Source organism: Conger conger, chromosome 19, assembly GCF_963514075.1.
Source record: "Conger conger chromosome 19, fConCon1.1, whole genome shotgun sequence".
Classification (NCBI taxonomy): domain Eukaryota; kingdom Metazoa; phylum Chordata; class Actinopteri; order Anguilliformes; family Congridae; genus Conger; species Conger conger.
In genome coordinates this window covers 18,040,975-18,063,483 of record NC_083778.1, presented here as the reverse complement: position 1 = coordinate 18,063,483, position 22,509 = coordinate 18,040,975, and the positions used below count along the sequence as shown (strand labels likewise).

The following is a 22,509-nucleotide window of genomic DNA, read 5'->3' as shown; positions in this document are numbered from 1 at the left end:
TTCCAAGTTTGTTGACAGCATGAGTACTGCGTTTTATCTGTGGTGGTATGTTACCGCGCTGTTTTGTACTTTGATTGTTTTGTCGTTGCACTTTGAGATCATCACTGTATGATGAAAAGTGCTATATAAATAAAATGTCTTCTTCTTCTTCTTCTTCTTCTTCTTCTTCTTCTTCTTCTTCTTCTTAATAATAATAATAATAATAATAATAATAATAATAATAATAATAATTATAAACAGCACTAATTGTTCAGTTAATTATCCTGGAGGAAAGAAAACCAGGGTCGGATTTGAGGGCCAGATTTCATTATCCCTGAAGTACACTCTTTCAATTCTGTGGTTTTACACAAAACAAAACTTCTTTATCCTTGCATAATCCTAACCAAGTCCTAACAGTAGATAAATCTGACCTCACATGACCATTTTTACGCAAAACAGTCACTACAGTCAGAGGTGGAAAGTCCATGGGTCAGAAACCAGAAACAGTTGCCATGTGTTTCTTCCACCCGTGAACGGATTCTGGACTCATTAGTCCTCCTGGCTGGTGAATTGTGCTAATTTGCAAATCCAGATCATTCAAACAAAATACTGAAGAGGACTTATACTTTCTGAACCTGGATTTTCCACCCCGATTACTGTTTGTCAATACAAACTACTTTCTCCATCTAAACCTTCTGCATTGGCTTGTATGGTGAGTATTTGATGAGGATTTATTCGGATAACTGATTTTTTAAATTTGATTTCATTTATTGACAAAGGCAATCCATAAGTATAAAAGAACACACAGTACGTGTCTGCATTGTCAGGGATAAAACGAAAAGTCCAAGACTTATTTCCATCGTTATCCCTGCTGCACCAAGAGTCCAAGTGGAGACAGGCATCTGTTTAGAGTGCTTTGAGCAATGATATTATCGAATACGAGTGCAATAGTACAATAGTAATACAATACATCATGAGTTCTCGATGGAACCGAAGCGATAGGAATACATCCACACATATTACATCCTGGGACACATAGCTTATACATGAAGATCGCTAAATAACCCTTGCACTTTCAACTTCTTTTATGGAGAGAGGCAGTTTGTTCCATTCCACAGCACCAACATAGATAGAAGATACCCCTGCCTGTCTTTGTCCTGCGCTTGAAAGCGGGTGTAGGCCTATTTATTTAACTTTTTTAAAGAAAGTAAAAGCAATTCACATTAAAACACTAAATAAAGACGTCGTCGGCCAACTTCCCCCCTGTTGACACTCGTCCATGTGACGCAAACGTAGCTAATAGGCTACAGAAGAGTTTGGAGTAGGAGTGAGGGACGGACAGCTGCTAGCTGTTTGTGTCCTGACATGACTCTTCCGGCACCCTCTGGCGTAGAAAGTCTTGGCATCGGCAAAGGATGGGCGGTGTACCGCGCACCCTCTTTTTAAAATAGGAGTTAAACGGCTAAAACAAGGCCCCGTTTTGAAATCGTGTGCGATAAAGCGTTTTAAACCTTGGGATTTAACACGCTCGCTGAAATCACGTGTGGCTTAGCTTATGCCGCTGCTTGACTTACTTGGCACTGTACGAACGGAAGGGTCTCTACTATTACGCGATGTTTCTGTAGCAACTGGATGAGAAGCGGAACTAAACGCAGCATCCAAGGGCAAATGGGGACAGTTGGAAGGTAAGCTGTAAGACAGGGTGCATTTTATTCATTTGTATTATGCTGTTGCCTTGCGCCGAAGATGCGTCGGTAGTGGCGAAACGATGGCAAGTTTTTTTTTACACTTTTTGAACCCCAAAACGCAAGGGAGGGGAAATGTATATATAAAAACATACGTTATCATCAGTTCCGTGGGAGTTCGCTGGGGAAAAAAATATCAACCGGTTGACTGTGATGCATAGTATTAGTGATTGTTACAATGTAATATTCTGCATATATTGCAGTTAATTTATGTAGTTTCAAAGATTACCGATTGTAAAGTACGCGTATACTGTAGCTATGATACATAAAGCGATATGTTTATACATTGGCCTATGCATGAATTAACCGAAATAAGACACGTTTTGCATTGCCGTCTCAAATTCCGTTAAATCTGACCCTTAATTAAAGATAAACTCTGATTGGTGTCACGACAAATTAGCACATGGTGTCCAATGCATCTCAAATTTCACATTTGACATTTTCACGCTTTTACTCCGGAACCGCGTTCTTCCTGGTGCTGCATTGCCCAATAGACACAAGACAAGAAAACATGCTCTCGACTCGTCGTGAAGCACCCGGAAGTGTGGATGATGAGGGCAAAAGAGCTCGCTGCCGTCAGCTTTTTATTGAATGACTTCAATGGGGAAAAACACAAGCTAATTTAACAACCGATGAAAAGCTAATCGGTAAATAAAACGAAGCAACAAACGAATTAAAATCATGACTTTTATTATGTGTAGTAGTTTATGAAACGATACATTTTTTCGGTTGTTTTAATACCGTTTAACTGTAGGAAGACGATGAAGTTCTGTTTGAAATGTCTTGATGGGGGGCGGGGGCGGGGGCGGATGTGAGAACACAGGCCAGCTGTTTCATTACTTCGCACAATCGAGAAAAACACAACTGAGGTCCTCTTGTTGGTGGGAATAATACGGCTTTGTTTGGTGGCAAGTACACTTTCCTGGTTACACACCATGTAGCTGAAGCTAAATAGAAAATATTGGGCTTGAGTTCTGAAATATCTTGTTTGCGCAAGATACCTAACACCTAATATCTAATCAGTCCCCTGTGTTTTATTAACTTTTTAATTTCAACGACCTTGCTTGGCTTTATTATTCAGCTGGACCTCGCTTGTGTTTTTATTTTCCGTTAGGTGACCTTGCTTCGGCGTTCGCGGGACGGTTTAGCGCGCCACTGTCATTGTCATTCGCTCCCCCCCCACAGCACCCCGGCCGCGAGAATGGCCAGGCCGGCAGCTCTGGAGGGGGCCAGCTGTCACCGGATCAGCAAGGGAATCACGTACTACTACAGAGAGCCGGAGACGGACGTGGACGTTGGCCCGGGCGCGGGCCCCCGCCCAGCTGCGGCCAGACCCCTCCTGCTCCTGTTCCCCTGGCTGGGGGCCCGGCCCCGCGCCCTGTCCAAGTACTTCCAGGCGTACTCCCAAACGGGCTGCGACATGCTGACCGTGGAGACGGACGTCAGCATGTTCCTGTGGCCCCGCTGGGGCCTGGACTACGGGGCCCGGGTGCTGGAGGTGCTGCAGAGCGAGCGGTTCTCCGCGCGGCCCCTGCTGGTGCACTCCTTCTCCATCGGGGGCTACACCTTCACCCAGCTGCTGGTGCACCTGTCCCGGGACCCCCGGAGGCACCGCTGCCTCGTCGAGCGGATCCGGGGACACGTCTACGACAGTCTGGTGGTGGGGACCGTGGAAAGGATGGCAGCGAGTGAGGGGTTACAAAACAAAACCTTTTTTGGTGTGGTGAAATTGTTGAGCCGCATCTGTCGCCGAAAGCGCTTTTGTTGTTGGGACATTTATACCGCCGCATGCCGTTCTCACAATGCCGCTGCTGTGTAATGTTTTAGTTTTGGTTTTTTTTTTTCCCGATCTGAAGCGGCTTACAACTGACTGAATAGACTCGATCAGTGTGGGGTTAAGGACCTTGCTTTGTTCAAATAAACAAAGTACCAAACATTTGCCGTGAAACGGGACCAGGGCAAAATTCACTGTTGAAACGAGGCAAATAACTTGAAATCCAGCCAAGATTGCTACCGCCAATGCAAACACTGACTTTCACTGTACAGAAGGCTGTAGGACTGTAGGGCAATGGCGGCTTGTAGTGTAGCGGTTAAGGTACACGACTGGGACCCGCAAGGTCAGTGGTTCGATCCCCGGTGTAGCCACAATAAGATCCGCACAGCCCTTGAGCAAGGCCCTTAACCCTGCATTGCTCCCGGGGAGGACTGTCTCCTGCTTAGTCCAAATCAACTGTACGTCGCTCCGGATAAGAGCGTCCACCAAATGCCATTAATGTAATGTAATGTAAAATGGCAGTTGACAATTCAACTTTTTTTCCCACTTTGTCACTCATAAGTTTTACATAAGTAAAAAAAAAAAAGTGTTTTCCATAATTTTAGATATGTTTTTTTTTTTTTCTGTGTTCCCTCTTCCATTCAGGCTTGGGCAAGAACCTCTTCCCCCGGTGGGAGTTTCTGGTGCGATGGATGGTCATGCTCTACTTCCGGATCTTCAAGAGGTACACCGTGGACCACTTTGCCGCGGCGATCGACGTCTTCTGGAACAGCCCCGTCGCGGCCCCGGCCCTGTTCTTCTTCTGCGAGAACGACAGCATGTGCGACCACGAGCAGCTGGAGACCCTCGTCGAGCACTGGAGAAAGCGGGGCATGGCTGTGCAGAGCCGGAAGTGGGCGGAGTCCACGCACGCCGGGCACCTGCGCCGCCACCCGGAGGACTACCGGTCCGCACTGGACACCTTCCTGCTCTCTCTCACTCCCCTGAAAGCGAAGATGTGAACAAACGAGTACTTTCGTCTAAAACGGGGGGTTGTCGAACTCCGGTCCCGGAGGGCCCGCGGTGTCTGCCTGGTTTTTTTTCTTTGGTGCGCGTTTGCACGAGAGATGAATTTCAAAGTCCTTCATTGGCTGAAGAGTCCACACACACACCTTGTTCCCAAGACCTTAATTGGTTGCTGATTTTAAAAAGGAAACCACAAACCCCTGTAGACACCACGGCCCTCCAGGACTGGAGTTTGACACCCCTGCTCTAAAATGAAGGGGCCCTACCTTTTTTTTTTGTAAAAAGGGTAGATTATTTATACGTGTGTGTGTGTGTATGTATTTATATATATAGGGAGATTCAATTCAATGTTGCATTGAGATGGGGTGGCTCAGTCGTTTTTCAATTTAAGTAAGAGAAATGCATGAAATATGAACTTGTTATAATTGTTATCTTTATAATGTTTGCTATCAAGTCACAAAGTTCATGAATGCAAATTGCAACACTTGAGCAATATGTTGTCGTCGAGCTAAAACAAGCAACGTAGTAAGGGGACAAGTTGGCAGACACCAACTTGGATAGCTTGACAAGTGCACAATTCAAGAAGGCTCTGTTAGTGTCTCAGTGTTATTTGCCGTCTCAACTAGTTTACAGAATAATTATAACTGCAAACTAGTATATGCTATGTTGTGCTATTGGATTGTTTATCATTTCACAGGTCTAATCATAGGCACTGTGCAGATTGATATGTGTGTCAGTTGTGTACACAGTTGGTATAGCTGTCAGCAAATAAAGGTTACATTCACATTGTAAAGTCTTTATATGCCTGTGATTGTATTTGCATGCTTTCTGTATTAGCTGATGAAACTGGAGCACATGGAGGCGTTTACAGTAGTAACTTTAAGATTTATAATTGTATAACATTCATCTAGATTTCTGTAGCCTAAATTCATGTAAAACTACACTCGTCTGAAGATGGAACTGGATAATGCAATTGGTTTTTTGAGCCGGTTATATTTTGAATGGAAACTTCCGTTTGACTTCAAGATGACAGCCTCTTTATAAACATGTAACTGGATAGGCCTACACATCTAGATTTCCATCCAGAAAAGTAGGTATTTCGGGGAGGAACAGCAGAAAAACAATCCACTGGGCAAATGTTTGTAGCATATGGAGAACTTTTAAAGGAGACTTGACGAGGGACTATTTTCTAAACTATCAGCAATAGACTGGCAAATAGTTTTGGGAAGAATGTCAACAATAAACATAGCCCTGCCCCGGGTTACAGTTAGACTGATAGTATATAATTCGGAAATAATAATTCAGAAACCAGCCATCAAACAACGCATCTTGTTATTTTAATAGAAAGTACATGTCTGTCTGAGTTGGGATTTTTGTAGAAACAAATGGACAAAAAAAAAAAATAGCCAGGTGTCGGCCTTCAGGTAATTTGGGCGAGTAAATAGGCTGAACTGTCTTTCACTTGGTGGTGGTCACAACGTTGAATCGCGCGCGTGCTTCCCGCCTCTAACTTCATCTTAGCCTCTATCTTTGCCACTGGATTTTTTGGTATGTTTTTATTATGATTTATAGACAGTAATGTGTTATTCGCCAGCTAACAAAAGTGTCCCTTTTGGGCAAATGTTTGTAGCATATGGAGAACTTTTAAAGGAGACTTGACGAGGGACTATTTTCTAAACTATCAGCAAAAGACTGGCAAATAGTTTTCGGAGGAATGTCAACAATAAACATAGCCTTGTCCCGGGTTACAGTTAGACTGATAGTATATAATTCGGAAATAATAATTCAGAAACCAGCCATCAAATAACGCATCTTGTTATTTTAATAGAAAGTACATGTCTGTATGAGTTGGGACTTTTGGAGAAACAAATGGACAAAAAAATAGCCAGCTGTCGGCCTTCAGGTAATTTGGGCGAGTAAATAGGCTGAACTGTCTTTCACTTGGTGGTGGCTACAACGTTGAATCGCGCGCATGCTTCCCGCCTCTAACTTCATTTTAGCCTCTATCTTTGCCATTGGATTTTTTGGTATGTTTTTATTATGATTTATAGACAGTAATGTGTTATTCGCCAGCTAACAAAAGTGTCCCTTTTGGGCAAATGTTTGTAGCATATGGAGAACTTTTAAAGGAGACTTGAGGAGGGACTATTTTCTAAACTATCAGCAAAAGACTGGCAAATAGTTTTCGGAGGAATGTCAACAATAAACATAGCCTTGTCCCGGGTTACAGTTAGACTGATAGTATATAATTCGGAAATAATAATTCAGAAACCAGCCATCAAATAACGCATCTTGTTATTTTAATAGAAAGTACATGTCTGTATGAGTTGGGACTTTTGGAGAAACAAATGGACAAAAAAATAGCCAGCTGTCGGCCTTCAGGTAATTTGGGCGAGTAAATAGGCTGAACTGTCTTTCACTTGGTGGTGGCCACAACGTTGAATCGCGCGCATGCTTCCCGCCTCTAACTTCATTTTAGCCTCTATCTTTGCCACTGGATTTTTTGGTATGTTTTATTATGATTTATAGACAGTAATGTGTTATTCGCCAGCTAACAAAAGTGTCCCTTTTGGGCAAATGTTTGTAGCATATGGAGAACTTTTAAAGGAGACTTGACGAGGGACTATTTTCTAAACTATCAGCAAAAGACTGGCAAATAGTTTTCGGAGGAATGTCAACAATAAACATAGCCTTGTCCCGGGTTACAGTTAGACTGATAGTATATAATTCGGAAATAATAATTCAGAAACCAGCCATCAAATAACGCATCTTGTTATTTTAATAGAAAGTACATGTCTGTATGAGTTGGGACTTTTGGAGAAACAAATGGACAAAAAAATAGCCAGCTGTCGGCCTTCAGGTAATTTGGGCGAGTAAATAGGCTGAACTGTCTTTCACTTGGTGGTGGCCACAACGTTGAATCGCGCGCATGCTTCCCGCCTCTAACTTCATTTTAGCCTCTATCTTTGCCACTGGATTTTTTGGTATGTTTTATTATGATTTATAGACAGTAATGTGTTATTCGCCAGCTAACAAAAGTGTCCCTTTTGGGCAAATGTTTGTAGCATATGGAGAACTTTTAAAGGAGACTTGACGAGGGACTATTTTCTAAACTATCAGCAAAAGACTGGCAAATAGTTTTCGGAGGAATGTCAACAATAAACATAGCCTTGTCCCGGGTTACAGTTAGACTGATAGTATATAATTCGGAAATAATAATTCAGAAACCAGCCATCAAATAACGCATCTTGTTATTTTAATAGAAAGTACATGTCTGTATGAGTTGGGACTTTTGGAGAAACAAATGGACAAAAAAATAGCCAGCTGTCGGCCTTCAGGTAATTTGGGCGAGTAAATAGGCTGAACTGTCTTTCACTTGGTGGTGGCCACAACGTTGAATCGCGCGCATGCTTCCCGCCTCTAACTTCATTTTAGCCTCTATCTTTGCCACTGGATTTTTTGGTATGTTTTATTATGATTTATAGACAGTAATGTGTTATTCGCCAGCTAACAAAAGTGTCCCTTTTGGGCAAATGTTTGTAGCATATGGAGAACTTTTAAAGGAGACTTGACGAGGGACTATTTTCTAAACTATCAGCAATAGACTCGCAAATAGTTTTCGGAAGAATGTCAACAATAAACATAGCCTTGTCCCGGGTTACAGTTAGACTGATAGTATATAATTCGGAAATAATAATTCAGAAACCAGCCATCAAACAACGCATGTTGTTATTTTAATAGAAAGTACATGTCTGTATGAGTTGGGATTTTTGGAGAAACAAATGGACAAAAAAATAGCCAGCTGTCGGCCTTCAGGTAATTTGGGCGAGTAAATAGGCTGAACTGTCTTTCACTTGGTGGTGGCCACAACGTTGAATCGCGCGCATGCTTCCCGCCTCTAACTTCATTTTAGCCTCTATCTTTGCCATTGGATTTTTTGGTATGTTTTTATTATGATTTATAGACAGTAATGTGTTATTCGCCAGCTAACAAAAGTGTCCCTTTTGGGCAAATGTTTGTAGCATATGGAGAACTTTTAAAGGAGACTTGACGAGGGACTATTTTCTAAACTATCAGCAAAAGACTGGCAAATAGTTTTCGGAGGAATGTCAACAATAAACATAGCCTTGTCCCGGGTTACAGTTAGACTGATAGTATATAATTCGGAAATAATAATTCAGAAACCAGCCATCAAATAACGCATCTTGTTATTTTAATAGAAAGTACATGTCTGTATGAGTTGGGACTTTTGGAGAAACAAATGGACAAAAAAATAGCCAGCTGTCGGCCTTCAGGTAATTTGGGCGAGTAAATAGGCTGAACTGTCTTTCACTTGGTGGTGGCCACAACGTTGAATCGCGCGCATGCTTCCCGCCTCTAACTTCATTTTAGCCTCTATCTTTGCCACTGGATTTTTTGGTATGTTTTATTATGATTTATAGACAGTAATGTGTTATTCGCCAGCTAACAAAAGTGTCCCTTTTGGGCAAATGTTTGTAGCATATGGAGAACTTTTAAAGGAGACTTGACGAGGGACTATTTTCTAAACTATCAGCAAAAGACTGGCAAATAGTTTTCGGAGGAATGTCAACAATAAACATAGCCTTGTCCCGGGTTACAGTTAGACTGATAGTATATAATTCGGAAATAATAATTCAGAAACCAGCCATCAAACAACGCATGTTGTTATTTTAATAGAAAGTACATGTCTGTATGAGTTGGGATTTTTGGAGAAACAAATGGACAAAAAAATAGCCAGCTGTCGGCCTTCAGGTAATTTGGGCGAGTAAATAGGCTGAACTGTCTTTCACTTGGTGGTGGCCACAACGTTGAATCGCGCGCATGCTTCCCGCCTCTAACTTCATTTTAGCCTCTATCTTTGCCATTGGATTTTTTGGTATGTTTTTATTATGATTTATAGACAGTAATGTGTTATTCGCCAGCTAACAAAAGTGTCCCTTTTGGGCAAATGTTTGTAGCATATGGAGAACTTTTAAAGGAGACTTGACGAGGGACTATTTTCTAAACTATCAGCAAAAGACTGGCAAATAGTTTTCGGAGGAATGTCAACAATAAACATAGCCTTGTCCCGGGTTACAGTTAGACTGATAGTATATAATTCGGAAATAATAATTCAGAAACCAGCCATCAAATAACGCATCTTGTTATTTTAATAGAAAGTACATGTCTGTATGAGTTGGGACTTTTGGAGAAACAAATGGACAAAAAAATAGCCAGCTGTCGGCCTTCAGGTAATTTGGGCGAGTAAATAGGCTGAACTGTCTTTCACTTGGTGGTGGCCACAACGTTGAATCGCGCGCATGCTTCCCGCCTCTAACTTCATTTTAGCCTCTATCTTTGCCATTGGATTTTTTGGTATGTTTTTATTATGATTTATAGACAGTGATGTGTTATTCGCCAGCTAACAAAAGTGTCCCTTTTGGGAAAATGTTTGTAGCATATGGAGAACTTTTAAAGGAGACTTGAGGAGGGACTATTTTCTAAACTATCAGCAAAAGACTGGCAAATAGTTTTCGGAGGAATGTCAACAATAAACATAGCCTTGTCCCGGGTTACAGTTAGACTGATAGTATATAATTCGGAAATAATAATTCAGAAACCAGCCATCAAACAACGCATGTTGTTATTTTAATAGAAAGTACATGTCTGTATGAGTTGGGACTTTTGGAGAAACAAATGGACAAAAAAAAAAACAGCCAGGTGTCGGCCTTCAGGTAATTTGGGCGAGTAAATAGGCTGAACTGTCTTTCACTTGGTGGTGGTCACAACGTTGAATCGCGCGCGTGCTTCCCGCCTCTAACTTCATTTTAGCCTCTATCTTTGCCACTGGCTTTTTTGGTATGTTTTATTATGATTTATAGACAGTAATGTGTTATTCGCCAGCTAACAAACGTGTCCCTTTGTATGAAGCGTGTAACACAGTTGCATTTTACCTGTAGGCCTCTCTGCAGTGAGCAAACGCCTACCTGGCCCTTTAAAGATGGCGACCGGAAAACCTACTTGGCCCGAGGGAAAGAAACGGTGATAAGAAAAGGTCAGTTTACCTCTTGTTTTGTATTATATTTATGTTGACGACAGGTTCGTCATACTTTCTGAAAGGCTACATGACATAACCTTTAAAGTACTCTTCATTAGCCTCCGTCACAAGCTGAAGAAAGAAGTTCAATACTAACAACTTCACGCATCATTACATTTTTGACACAGGCGGGTTTTCGATTATGCTCTTTTAAAGCAAGACTTAAGAAAACTGTAGTCTATGTGAAGGAACATTTAATTGGCCAAGCCTACAGTACATGAGACTGCATTTGAGTTGTTGGAGGACAGTATATCTGCATGTTTTAAATAAAATAAAATAAAATAAAAACTGCCTGCGAATAAGTATGTAGGCTACACGTCATCTGTGGCTTTGCTGTGCTGGACCTGTTGCCTTCTAGACGTCACCGAGGGAAGGAAAGTACTCGGTGCTCCAAGAGCCCATTTCACAAGTAGACTACTGTGAAAATATTTTCAATAAACAAAAATGTCACACAAATAATGGATGGCCGCCCTCTACTGGCGGAATAGCAAATATTCAGCTTTTGCGTCATCTCATTTCACATTTCAAATATCTGGGTAGCGTATCTGAGGAGACGTATAGCGTATCTTTGGCAAGCGCTGCCACCGTGGAAAGTAATGCAAGCATGAAATGACACCCCCTTAAGAATTATTCTCTTAACTTACATGTTCATATGGCAAACCGTATCATCTCAAATATTAGGACATGAAGCCCGTAGTCTAGTACACAACGGCTAAATATTCAAAATGACTGTGAATATGATAAGAGCAAAACATGAAGATTGTCCTGGTCCTTCTGGGCAGTGAGTAAGAAAAAAATCATATATGTAATGTTACGATGCATAATATTGATTTAATTATGTTGGGCTGCTCTGTTAAGAGAAAAAATACATATTTATCCGTTATTGTGGGGTTTTATGTTGTTACATTGATTTTGGTCCCATAAATATATGTAACACTGTGTAGAACTGTACGTTGTTTTAAATGTAAATTGTGTTTAAGTACCTAAAATAACCCTTTAGCACCGAAGTTAAATTCGCAAAGAGATTCAAGACCAACATTTCTAGCTTGTGAAATCAAGACTGGTCACTAGAGGGCAGTGTTTGAATGCCACTGTATTTTAGCTGATTCCGTTCTTTCTGCTTTGAAGTCAACGGAATTTACACAGTCCAGCCATTGCGTGAGTACGGTCTCATGAATGAGTGTGTATGCACGTATACCGTCTTTAATGCGTATAATCCAATCTGACCCTAGCTGGCTCCCCACGTTTTGTGTTCTTGTTCTTTGCTTGACCCGGAAACTGATCGTGGTCTGCCAACTTCAAGGAGATTTCAACCCTGTTAAGCGTTCCTTCTAAGAGCTAGAAGCGAGAAGCTAGGAGGCTCTTCTTTCTTTCCTTGAGCAAGGAAACATGAGCGCATCCTTTCCTTTTTTTCCAGAATGCGTGACCTAACAATTAACCTGTGGGTCCACCTCTCCCTGTCTGCCACGCATATACCACGCCCGCAACTGACGTGGCTTCGAACGTTCGAAAGAGCAAGTGCATTCCATTTGCGTAATTCACATTTGTCCCAGGGCCTCTCTGTGTGGGGTTTGCACGTTTTCCCTGTGTTCGTGTGGGTTTCCTCCGGGTACTCCGGTTTCCTCCCACAGTCCAAAGACATGCAGGTTAGGCTGATTGGAGAGTCTAAATTGCCCATAGGTATGAGTGTGTGAGTGAATGGTGTGTGTGCCCTGCGATGGACTGGCGACCTGTCCAGGGTGTATTCCTGCCTTTCACCCAATGTATGCTGGGATAGGCTCCCAGGATAAGCGGGTTAGGATAATGAGTGAGTGGAGTGAGTGGAGTGAGTGGAGTGAGTGGAGTGAGTGGAGTGAGTGGAGTGAGTGGAGTGAGTGAGGTGAGTGAGGTGAGTGAGGTGAGTGAGGTGAGTGGAGTGAGTGGAGTGAGTGGAGTGAGTGGAGTGAGTGGAGTGAGTGGAGTGAGTGGAGTGAGGTGAGTGAGGTGAGTGAGGTGAGTGAGGTGAGTGAGGTGAGTGAGGTGAGTGAGGTGAGTGAGGTGAGTGAGGTGAGTGATATTTTTCTCGATTTCTCACCTCTTTCTCGCCTCTACCGACGGGTGGAGCTCGGAGCAAGGAGCGGAATAAGGAGGTAAGAAATAAAAGATGAGAGAGAGCCCCTGGTTTACCCTCCCCCCCGCATAGCACGGCAAGCTGAATCGTCTGCAGTCTGCGCCTAATTATTTCTGTGCAGAAGGCTCTCTGTTTGCATGCTGTGATGTGTCACCGCCCGTCGCGACTCTCTGCGGCCTGCAGCTGGGGCCCCGGACCCCCCCCAGCCCGGAGAGGCCTGGCTGAGACACACACACGCACACACACACTCACTGGTGTGTGTCTGCACTCAGTCCTGGATCTTCGGAAGGGCTCCTCCTGCTCCAGCCATCCGCAGGAAATATTATGGTTGGCGTTTATATAGCGCCTTTATCCAAAGCGCTGTGCAATTGATGCTTCTCTTTCACACTCTCAGGCCGATTGGCTGCCACGCAAGGCACCGACCAGATCGTCAGGAGCATTTGGGGGTTAGAGGGTCTTGCTCAGGGACACTTCGACACACCCCGGGCGGGGGATCGAACCGGCAACCCTCCGACTGCCGGACGACTGCTCTGACCACCTGAGCCATGTCACACCAAACATCCGACACCCTTCCGCAATAAAGAGCTTTTTGGTCAACTAGTGACGAAGGACACCGTCACCCACGCGCTCTGTGCCTTACGTTTTACACTGGTGTGTCTGAGCTGGGAGCTGAGGCTGTGTTCATTGGCTGTGCGAGGTTATGAGCCAAGGAGCCCAATGGAAAGGTCTTGGCGGGCATTGTTGTGTAAAACCTTCACAGGTTCTTTAGAAAAATACCAGCAGGCCCAGAGCCTGTCTGGCCGGTTGAAGGAACGTCATCCCAGCGAAACGACGACGGAAATGACATATTTTTTGGTCTTGAATCGGTGTACCCGACAGCATAACTTCTGACATGACCTGAAATAAAGATATTTTCTACCTGACCGTGCTTTGTCCCGTCATTTCCTGGCATTGTTGTGTACTTGTGCAGAGTATCGCTGTGTGTGATTGATTTGGAGGACCAAGTTTCCTTCAGTTCAACTTATATAGATGCATATTATAACGTGTCTGTACGCGGAATACCGGTAGTAATCGGGTTTGACTGCTGCAATGCGGATTAAGTCTTTATCAAGGCGTGCGACAGCAGTGCCTTGTTTGGACGACAAACTCGCATTGCTGTGGTTACAAACACGGCTTCTGAACTTCTTCACCACTCCAGTTGCGTACAGTTCTTCTCCAGTATCTTCAGTGTTGTTTTTCCAGAAAGATGTGAGGGCAAAACGCACGCTTGACGCGATACGAATGTGTGATGCTCACTCTCAGATGTAGTGCAGTCTGTACTTTCACATATTAAAAGTTGCGGTTGAAAACTTTTTAATCGTGACAGCTGGCTTTTGAGCGAGGAGTTGTTGAATCGTTTTCCAAACGACGGGCGCTTCTTTCATAACTTTCTGCCTCTGTGCGTCTCGACGTGAGCAGAGTTGCTGGATTCTGTGAGAGAGCGGTACAAAGCGGGCCCGACAGACGGAAATCAGTGCAGCGCTGTCGCCTTCCAAACCCCGGCTTCTCTCTGTGCATTTCATTAAGATGCAAAATGTCCGCTCAGCATGCTCACCCGGGAGCGCTGCGTCGGGCGGAGGTGTTGGACGGGAGAGGGGACTGCAGGGGGGAGGCTACGGGGGGGGTGTGTGTTGGGTAGGGGGGGGGAGGCTACGGGGGGGCGTGTTGGGTAGGAGAGTGGTCTGTGGGGGCGGGGGGGGGTGTGTTGGGTAGGAGAGGGGACTGTAGGGGGGGAGGGGCTTGTTGGGTAGGAGGGGGGAGGCTACGGGGGGGCGTGTTGGGTAGGAGAGTGGTCTGTGGGGGGTGGCGTGTTGGGTAGGAGAGTGGTCTGTGTGGGGGGGGCATGTTGGGTAGGAGGGGGGAGGCTTCGGGGGGCGTGTTGGGTAGGAGAGTGGCCTGTGTGGGGGGGGTGTTGGGTAGGAGAGTTGTCTGTGTGGGGGGGTGTGTTGGGTAGGAGAGTGGTCTGTGGGGGGGGTGTGTGTTGGGTAGGAGAGTGGTCTGTGTGGGGGGGCGTGTTGGGTAGGAGAGTGGTCTGTGTGGGGGGGCGTGTTGGGTAGGAGAGTGGTCTGTGTGGGGGGGCGTGTTGGGTAGGAGAGTGGTCTGTGGGGGGGGGGGGGTGTTGGATTGGAGAGGGGACTGTAGGGGGGGGCATGGTGGCGTAGTGGCTTAGCACTGTTGCCAGGTAAGAAGGAGGTTCTGGGTTCAAATCCCAGTCGGCCTGATCCCATCTGTGCGTGTTCTCCCACGTGGGTTTACTTCGGGTACTCTGGTTTCCTCCCACACTCTAAGACATGGGTGTCGGGTTAGGTGTGCTCCTGCCGTTGCCCTTGACCAAGGCACCGGCCCCAGAACTGGAGCTGGTCCCTGGGCACTGCACCGTGGCTGCCCACTCGTCCTGGGCAACTGGGATGGGTCAAATGCGGAGGACAAATTATTTACTCCACGGGGTTCAATAAAGTTATCTTATCTAATCAAACTGCGCCGTGCCAGTTAATGCTATAGTTCAGTTATCTAAATCTCTCGGGCTGTTATTGGCCATATCAAACCTAATTACGCGATCGTAGCCTACACACCTCCCCGTTTGTGTTTGTGTCTCGGGGCCTGGGGTTCGTGTTTGTGTCTCGGGGCCTGGGGTTCGTGTTTGTGTCTCGGGGCCTGGGTCTGTGTTTGTATCGACAGGCCTGGGTTTGTGTATGGGTCTACAGGCCTGAGTTTTGCAGAGCATCAAACGGCGAGCATCAAACAACAGGAACGGCGCGGCGCAGCGTCTGATGTCTCCGGCCTCCTGTTGAAAGGCGGCCTGCTCTCCGGCCTCCGGCACGGGCCCTTGTTAGCAGGTGCTGCAGGAGTGTGACTGGGAGGCCCAGCGGGATTAATTAGCGCCTGTTTAGATTAGCGCCGCGTTGGGCTTGTTCTCCCCGGAGCGGAGGAGCAACGGGGGGGGGGCTTGCTGTGTGAGACGCGGGAGAGACGCTGATATTCGGTAGTTTGAAGAGGGCTGCCAGCAGGCTAACTTTCCCCCCCAAACGATAGCCTTGTAGGGCTTCTGGGACAGATCGTATATTTATCGAGATCGTCATCGAGATATGAACATGCACGATCGACACACATCGACTGCTTCAACTGCGATGAACAGGGCTTATTTAAATTGATTTTCTGTTAAATTGATGGGCTGTTCATGTGCAATTTGTTCAATAAAAGCATGTTGGAAATAGTGCATTTGCATTTGTTTTATTCAGTGGGTGTAGGCTATTCAATGTCTGGGGTCCATGTTAGCAGTGTACCAAAAGCAGAAAGACGTTAGAACTTTGCGCACTTTCATATTTGTTTACTTGTTAAGCATATCTCATATTTTCCTCATTGTGCGGCCCTATAGCCTGGAACCACAGTCTTGTTGCTGCCCTGGAGGTGATTCAGTATCGCTCTTCATCAGAGGTTTTCTGTGTTCTAGCTGACCCTCAAGCTGTGACGATGGGGAACCATTTCAAAATGGCCGACGCAAAGATGGTGAAAAACGTATTTAAATATGCCTCTTGATGATGGCTGTGCTTCCTGTCGGTGGCCATTTTGTCCTTCTGCAGTCCTACGGACGGAGGAGTTGTGCGTTGACTTTAATTTCATACATTTACGTATGGTTTTATTCGGCACTCTTTCTGGAAGAGGAATCGATACGGGAAACAGCTGTCGGGTCAGCGGGACAGAGCTGGTTCCCCTGCTCAGGTGAAGAAGCCTCAGAAACGGGGGTTTAATGTCTGCAGCGTCTCGAAACGAACGCCCCCCCCCCCCCCACCTCGCCCCGCTGTGCTGGAGATTACATCGCCTGAGCCGGCACGGTGCCGTACTCTCAAACCCGCCGGCCCTTTTATCCCGCCAGGACGGCAGCAGCGGCCCGCTGAACCGAACGGCGGCCATTTTGGCTCCGCTCAGCATTAACGGAGCATTGCGCATCGCAGCTGGCTTGGGCCCCGGGCCCCTCCGCTATAAAATGGCGGCTCAAGGTTGCTAATTTTCGCAGGCGTTCGGCTGTTTTCACGCAGTGGCGCACTGAACCGAACGGAAGCCATTTTGGCTCAAGAAGAGTCTGCTGGAGATTAAGGGAGCGTTGCACACCGCAGCTGGCCTAGGGCCTCCGCAATAAAATGGCGGCTCAAGGTTGCTAATTTTCACATGCGTTCGGCTGTTTTCACACAGTGGCGCACTGAACCGAACGGACGCCATTTTGGCTCAAGAAGAGTCTGCTGGAGATTAAGGGAGCGTTGCACACCGCAGCTGGCCTAGGGCCTCCGCAATAAAATGGCGACTCGAGGTAATGTTATGCATACATTCTCAAAGTGTTCAGCCGGGTTTGTGGTGCGGTAAATGGCCGTTTTGGGGGTTTGTTGGGCGGCTCGTTGAGCAGAATGCCTTGCTTGGCGCGGAGAGGCGATCCCGGGGTGGGAGTGGAGCGGACTCAGTGCCAGCCCTGGCTGCGGACAGCGGCTGGCGGTAATCTGCCGCAATGCCTCCTGGGACAGCTTAGGTGGTGATGGGCAGCGCCCCTCCCCTCTCAGTTGGGGTGGGGGCCTCTCCGGGGGCCACAGCCGTGGCCCTCAGAGCTAAAGTAGCGGGACGGTCGTCTGAGTGCGATTCGGTGGGACCCGTTCACAAGCGCTCTACTCGACCGGCGCGGTACCCTGCACAGATACGGGGCGGGGAAAGGTGCATAAAATGCTAAATTAACTAACTTGGAGCGTAGGTTTCCCCCATTACATGGGCTGTAATAATGATATCACTTCGCTCACAAGGGGGGAGTCGGAATGGGAATGGTGGGAATCTCTGCTCCTGGCACGTCAAGCGGAGGCTATAAAATGGCCGCTGTATAAACGGGGTGTTTCTCCTGTGAAGTGTGCATCTGTTTCGGATGGGGCGCAGGGCCGGCCCTGTCTGGCCGTTGTGGGAGCGGGGGGGGCGGGGGGGGTAATTACACGCAAAGAGAGAGAGAGAGAGAGAGAGAGAGAGAGAGACACTCGCCTGTGGCTTTGCGGTATTTACTCTACCTAAAGTGCTTCGATCTCCGCCGAGGCGCTGGCCGCTGCGCTGGATGCCGGGACGGGGGCAGGGGCCGTGTTTCACGAGCGGTGGTTAAGAGGCTCCCAGCTGCTCCGATTCGGGAAGTGACGCTGCAGCCACCGAGTCGTGACAATTGCCTGGGCCTGGGGCCAGAGTAGAATGGCTCTGCGCTTAACCCAAGTGTGCGCTTAACTCTCATGTGCGCTTAACCCAAGTGTGCACTTAGCTTAACCCTAGTGTGCGCTTAACTCTCATGTGCGCTTAACCCAAGTGTGCACTTAACTTAACCCTAGTGTGCGCTTAACCCTAGTGTGCACTTAACCCTAGTATGCACTTCACCCTAGTATGCACATCACCCTAGTATGCACTTAACCCTAAGATGCACTTAACCCTACTATGCACTTAGCCCTACTATGCACTTAACCCTAGTATGCACTTCACCCTAGTATGCACTTCACCCTAGTATGCACTTCACCCTAGTATGCACTTAACCCTAAGATGCACTTAACCCTACTATGCACTTAGCCCTACTATGCACTTAACCCTAGTATGCGCTTAGCCCTGGTATGCGCTTACTCCGAGTGTGCACTTAGCCTGTGTGTGCACATAACCTCAGTATACTCTTCACCTCAGTGTGCACTTACCCAGGGTATTCACATAATGGGTGCTAGCGAAGTGAGTGGGCTTAAATACAGGACAGAGGCTGCTGTTGTCTAACGCGTGGGTGTAGGGTAGGGTTCCCCGCTGGATCACGTCGCTTCTGGTCATTTTACTGAGGGGGGGCGGACGGCCAAGTTCCTCAGCCTGCACAGAATGACAAATTAAGCCTCGGTTCATAAAACAGATTTGGGTCCAGAGCCACTCGCTCTGCAATTCTAATGCTTTTTCGGCATTTTAAAGTGACACATTACTGCACTCCTGCCAAAAAAATTTCCTGCAGCTTTTTAAACGGGGTTTTATGTGCCGCGCGCTGTTCTTGGACTCCGGCGATCATAACTCAGGTCGGGCGGAACGCCTTTTAATTTGCTAACAGGGATCAGAGTGGGCGTAACGCGGCCCCGGCGGAGCAGGAAAACTGCGTGGTCAGCAGAGTGTTGCGCACGGGTTAAAACGCTGAGTTACGCACGTCTGTGAGCGAGCACCAAGTCACCCGAACGAGCAGATATGCTTTTTTTTTATCTCGAGGAAAGGAAACGCTGTATAAATGCTGTCTGTAAACTGGCTGTTGACGGGGGAAAGTTCCCGTAGCTCTAATGGAGACCTGTAGGGGAGGCAGGGTCCATTACAGGACATGTTATTTAGCTGACGCTTTTATCCGAAGCGACGTACAGTGGATTAGACTAAGCAGGAGACAATCCTCCCCTGGAGTAATGCAGGGTTGTGGGCCTTTGCTCAAGGGCCCAACGGCTGTGCGGATCTTATTGTGCCTACACCGGCTGATCTTGAACCACCAAGCAACCGACAGGTTGGGCCACAGTGCGTGCCTCTAGCTGCTGCTGCCCCCTGGCCTGAGATAACCCCCCCCCCATCATGGAGGATGAGCAGGATGAGTAGGAACTTAGCTAGCATTGCTAATGTAGGAACTTAACTAGCATTGCTAATGTAGGAACTTAACTAGCATTGCTAATGTAGGAACGTAGCTAGCATTGCTAATGTAGGAACGTAGCTAGCATTGCTAATGTAGGAACTTAGCTAGCATTGCTAATGTTGCTGCCATGTAGCAGAATATGTTATAACATTCACAAAACATTCCAGTAATGTTGTGAGAACCTTTTGCATTTGTTGGGAAATGCTTATCTTTATCTATCATGTGGCTACACCGGGGATTGAACCACCGACCTTTGCGGGTCCCAGTCAGGTACCTCAGCCACTACACTGCAGGCCACCCTGATGGTGTAAAAGAGGAAGAGGTGTCGTCGTCATCCGCGCTGTTGCTGGGACGGAGATATTCTCTTCCTGATCTCCTCGGCGGAGACGGTGTGACACAGAATGGTCGTGACATGACAGACGTCGGGCCCTTCAGAGAGCCGGGCCCCCAGGGGCCCCGAGGCGAACGCGGCCGGTCTCCCGCCTTCCCCTTCCCGTGCGTCGGAGCGTCGGAGCGTCGGAGCAGGTGACATTCCCGGGATGAAAGCCCGGCGCTCCGATCTGAGCTGACAGGCGAAGGCTCGGAGAGCACACCCCCCCCCTCTCCCCCCTTTGATCCGCAGCCCGTTTGATGTGGGGCTTCGCCGGCGTTCCGGGATTCTTTTTCCGGAAGAGCCGACGGGAACGTTTGCTCCGATCGGCGGGTCTCTTTGCCGACCTGACTGCGGACGTCCCGAAAGTGGAGTTTGACGGACAGCGAGGCCGTCAGCTCTGGCAGGCTGGCGCAGTGCTTTCGGGGAAGAGCTGAACTTTGGGGATATTCCGAGATTCGTAACTCGGTATTCCCGCACTTTCTCTGCACCGTATGGGCTTCACAGAAGAGGGTGTGTGCGCGTGTGTGTGTGCAAAAAAAACAAAAAAAACATTTATTTAAAGTGCCACTGCTTAAAAGTCATCTAGACTGGTTTTGAGAACACATGAGGGGGGAAAGTCTTTGACTGGATGCGCCAATTTCTCACAAAGTAACATGATGGCAGGATATTCACACGGTCCCGTCAAACACGGGACTTTCTTTTTACTTTCAAAAATGACCTTTTTTTCTCGGTAAACGTACCGTAAAATACATTTCAAGCACTAGATCGATGCTTATTAAAAGAATAAGCATTATTAAAACAATAAGGTCTGTGAAGGTGAACTGCGCGGCAGAGTTGTGCCCCTGAAGACAAACTGTCAGAATCATTTCGAAAGCAGGAAAGGCAACCCTTGACTTTGATTTTCAAGAAGTGCATGGCTTTATTTCCAGTAAGTGGAAACTGAAAGAGCTCGGAGCAACACAGTGAGTGTGAGTGTGAGTGTGAGTGTGAGTGTGAGTGTGAGTGTGAGTGTGAGTGTGAGTGTGAGTGTGAGTGTGAGTGTGAGTGTGAGTGTGAGTGTGAGTGTCAGAGTGTGCGGGGTGTTTGATCAACTTCTTAAATTCTCCCTTTAATTTTAGATCAGTGCAGCTGTTGGACCTGTAACCCCACATGGCCCCGGGGTGGTTAGTCTGCTTAGTCTAATCAACTGTAAGTCGCTTTGGATACAAGCATCAGCCAAATATCACGTAATAATCTAATGATAGATAAAGCTTTTCCGCGGAGGCCACAACTCCATTTATCCTCCGTGGTGCAGATGGCTGCAGGGACGCGGCGAACCCCCGACATTAACGAAAACAATAAACGCTGAATGATTGCTTCTAAAGATGCGCATTAAAGCGTACGGAGTCGTCGTCCGTGCCGCTGGAACGGCAATGGCGGCACTAAAGGTCTCCGGTGCCGCGCGGGGCTAGCGCTGCGAGCTCCAGAGGTTGTACAGAGGAACACGTCCAGCGGTCTGCGGCGGAGAGAGAGAGGGGGAGCTCGAATTGCGCAGCTATTAAACTTGTTTGAAAATGTGCCAAGCCAAGGCCTTGGGGAACGTTTTCAAACTGCCGGTCTCGTATGGCAGAAATACAAACAGCCATTGAAATCACCCAACCCCTTGCAATCGCTCACTTTCTCTCTGCCCTCTCTCTTTCTCTTTTTTTTATCTCTATCACTATCCCTCTTTGCTGTCTCTATATCACTCACTCATCACTCCATTTCTCTCTCTGCTATCACTCACTTCTATCACTATTGTGCTGTTTCCCTGCTCTCTCTCTGCTCATTCTCTCCTCATACCCCCCTCCCTCTCTCTCTCTTTCATTCTCTCTGTCTCTGTATCTCTCTCTGTCTCCCTCTCTCTCTCTCTGTCTCTCTCTCACACCCTTCTTCTCATACCCCTCTCTCTCTTTCTCTCCCCCCTCCCTCTCTCTCTTTCATTCTCTCTGTCTCTCTGTATCTCTCTCTGTCTCCCTCTCTCTCTCTCTCTCTCTCTCTCTCTCTCTCTCTCTCTCTCTCTCTCTCTCTCTCTCTCACACCCTTCTTCTCATACCTCTCTCTCTCTCTCTGTCTCTCTCTCTCTCACACTCTCTCCCTCTCTCTGCATTAGCACTCCTCCGTGGTTCCTCTCACAGCGGGGTTCAGAGGTGTTGTTCCCCATCAGAGCTGCAGCGCGCCGTGGATTAGCCCATCCTCCCCGGCGCTCCTTCATGGAGCCCGCTCGACCGCCCTTCCCACAATGCAACCGATCCCAACGCTAATGGGATATATGGGGTCCTGATTTCCCCACACCGCCCTCTCCCATCTCCGTATATACAGAGCGGCTCTTCCCCGCTGCTGGAACTCCACCGACCGGGACTGGCCTGCCGCTCCAGGGGTAATGGTAAATGGTTGGCATTTATATAGTGCCTTTATCCAAAGCGCTGTACAATTGATGCTTCTCCATTCACCCATTCGTACACACACTCACACACCAACGGCGATTGGCTGCCATGCAAGGCACCGACCAGCTCGTCAGGAGCATTTGGGGGTTAGGTGTCTTGCTCAGGGACACTTCGACACAGCCCGGGCGGGGGATCGAACCGGCAACCCTCCGACTGCCAGACGACTGCTCTTACCGCCTGAGCCAATGAGACGACTGCTCTTACCGCCTGAGCCAATGAGACGACTGCTCTTACCGCCTGAGCCACGTCGCCCCTTCTGAGGCCCTGCTGCGAAACGCTCTGCTG

General features: G+C 47.2%; 1 protein-coding gene and 1 long non-coding RNA gene across 8 annotated transcripts in view; both read left to right on the top strand.

The window, feature by feature from the left end:
* The first annotated feature begins 1,280 nt into the window (after positions 1-1,280).
* LOC133118767 (uncharacterized) lies at positions 1,281-5,296 on the top strand. 6 transcript variants are annotated; one of them, XM_061228964.1, is made up of 3 exons: positions 1,281-1,664; positions 2,910-3,442; positions 4,144-5,296. In XM_061228964.1, the coding sequence occupies exons 1-3, from the start codon at positions 1,612-1,614 to the stop codon at positions 4,497-4,499; spliced, it is 942 nt and encodes a 313-aa protein (XP_061084948.1). In that variant the 5' UTR covers positions 1,281-1,611; the 3' UTR covers positions 4,500-5,296. The 6 variants fall into 6 exon arrangements, with proteins under 6 accessions (XP_061084948.1, XP_061084952.1, XP_061084949.1 ...); XM_061228968.1 differs by having other exon boundaries at positions 2,839-3,442; XM_061228965.1 differs by having other exon boundaries at positions 1,283-1,664; positions 2,910-3,412.
* A 3,531-nt stretch (positions 5,297-8,827) lies between these two features.
* The window catches only part of LOC133118784 (uncharacterized), a 51,028-nt gene continuing 37,346 nt past the window's right edge, over positions 8,828-22,509 (top strand). The window contains exons 1-3 of one of the 2 annotated variants that reach the window (XR_009706438.1): positions 8,828-8,922; positions 9,681-9,755; positions 10,464-10,558. This is a non-coding gene — a long non-coding RNA (uncharacterized LOC133118784). The remainder of the gene's footprint in view (positions 8,923-9,680; positions 9,756-10,463; positions 10,559-22,509) is intronic. The other variant, XR_009706439.1, reaches the window with a different exon arrangement.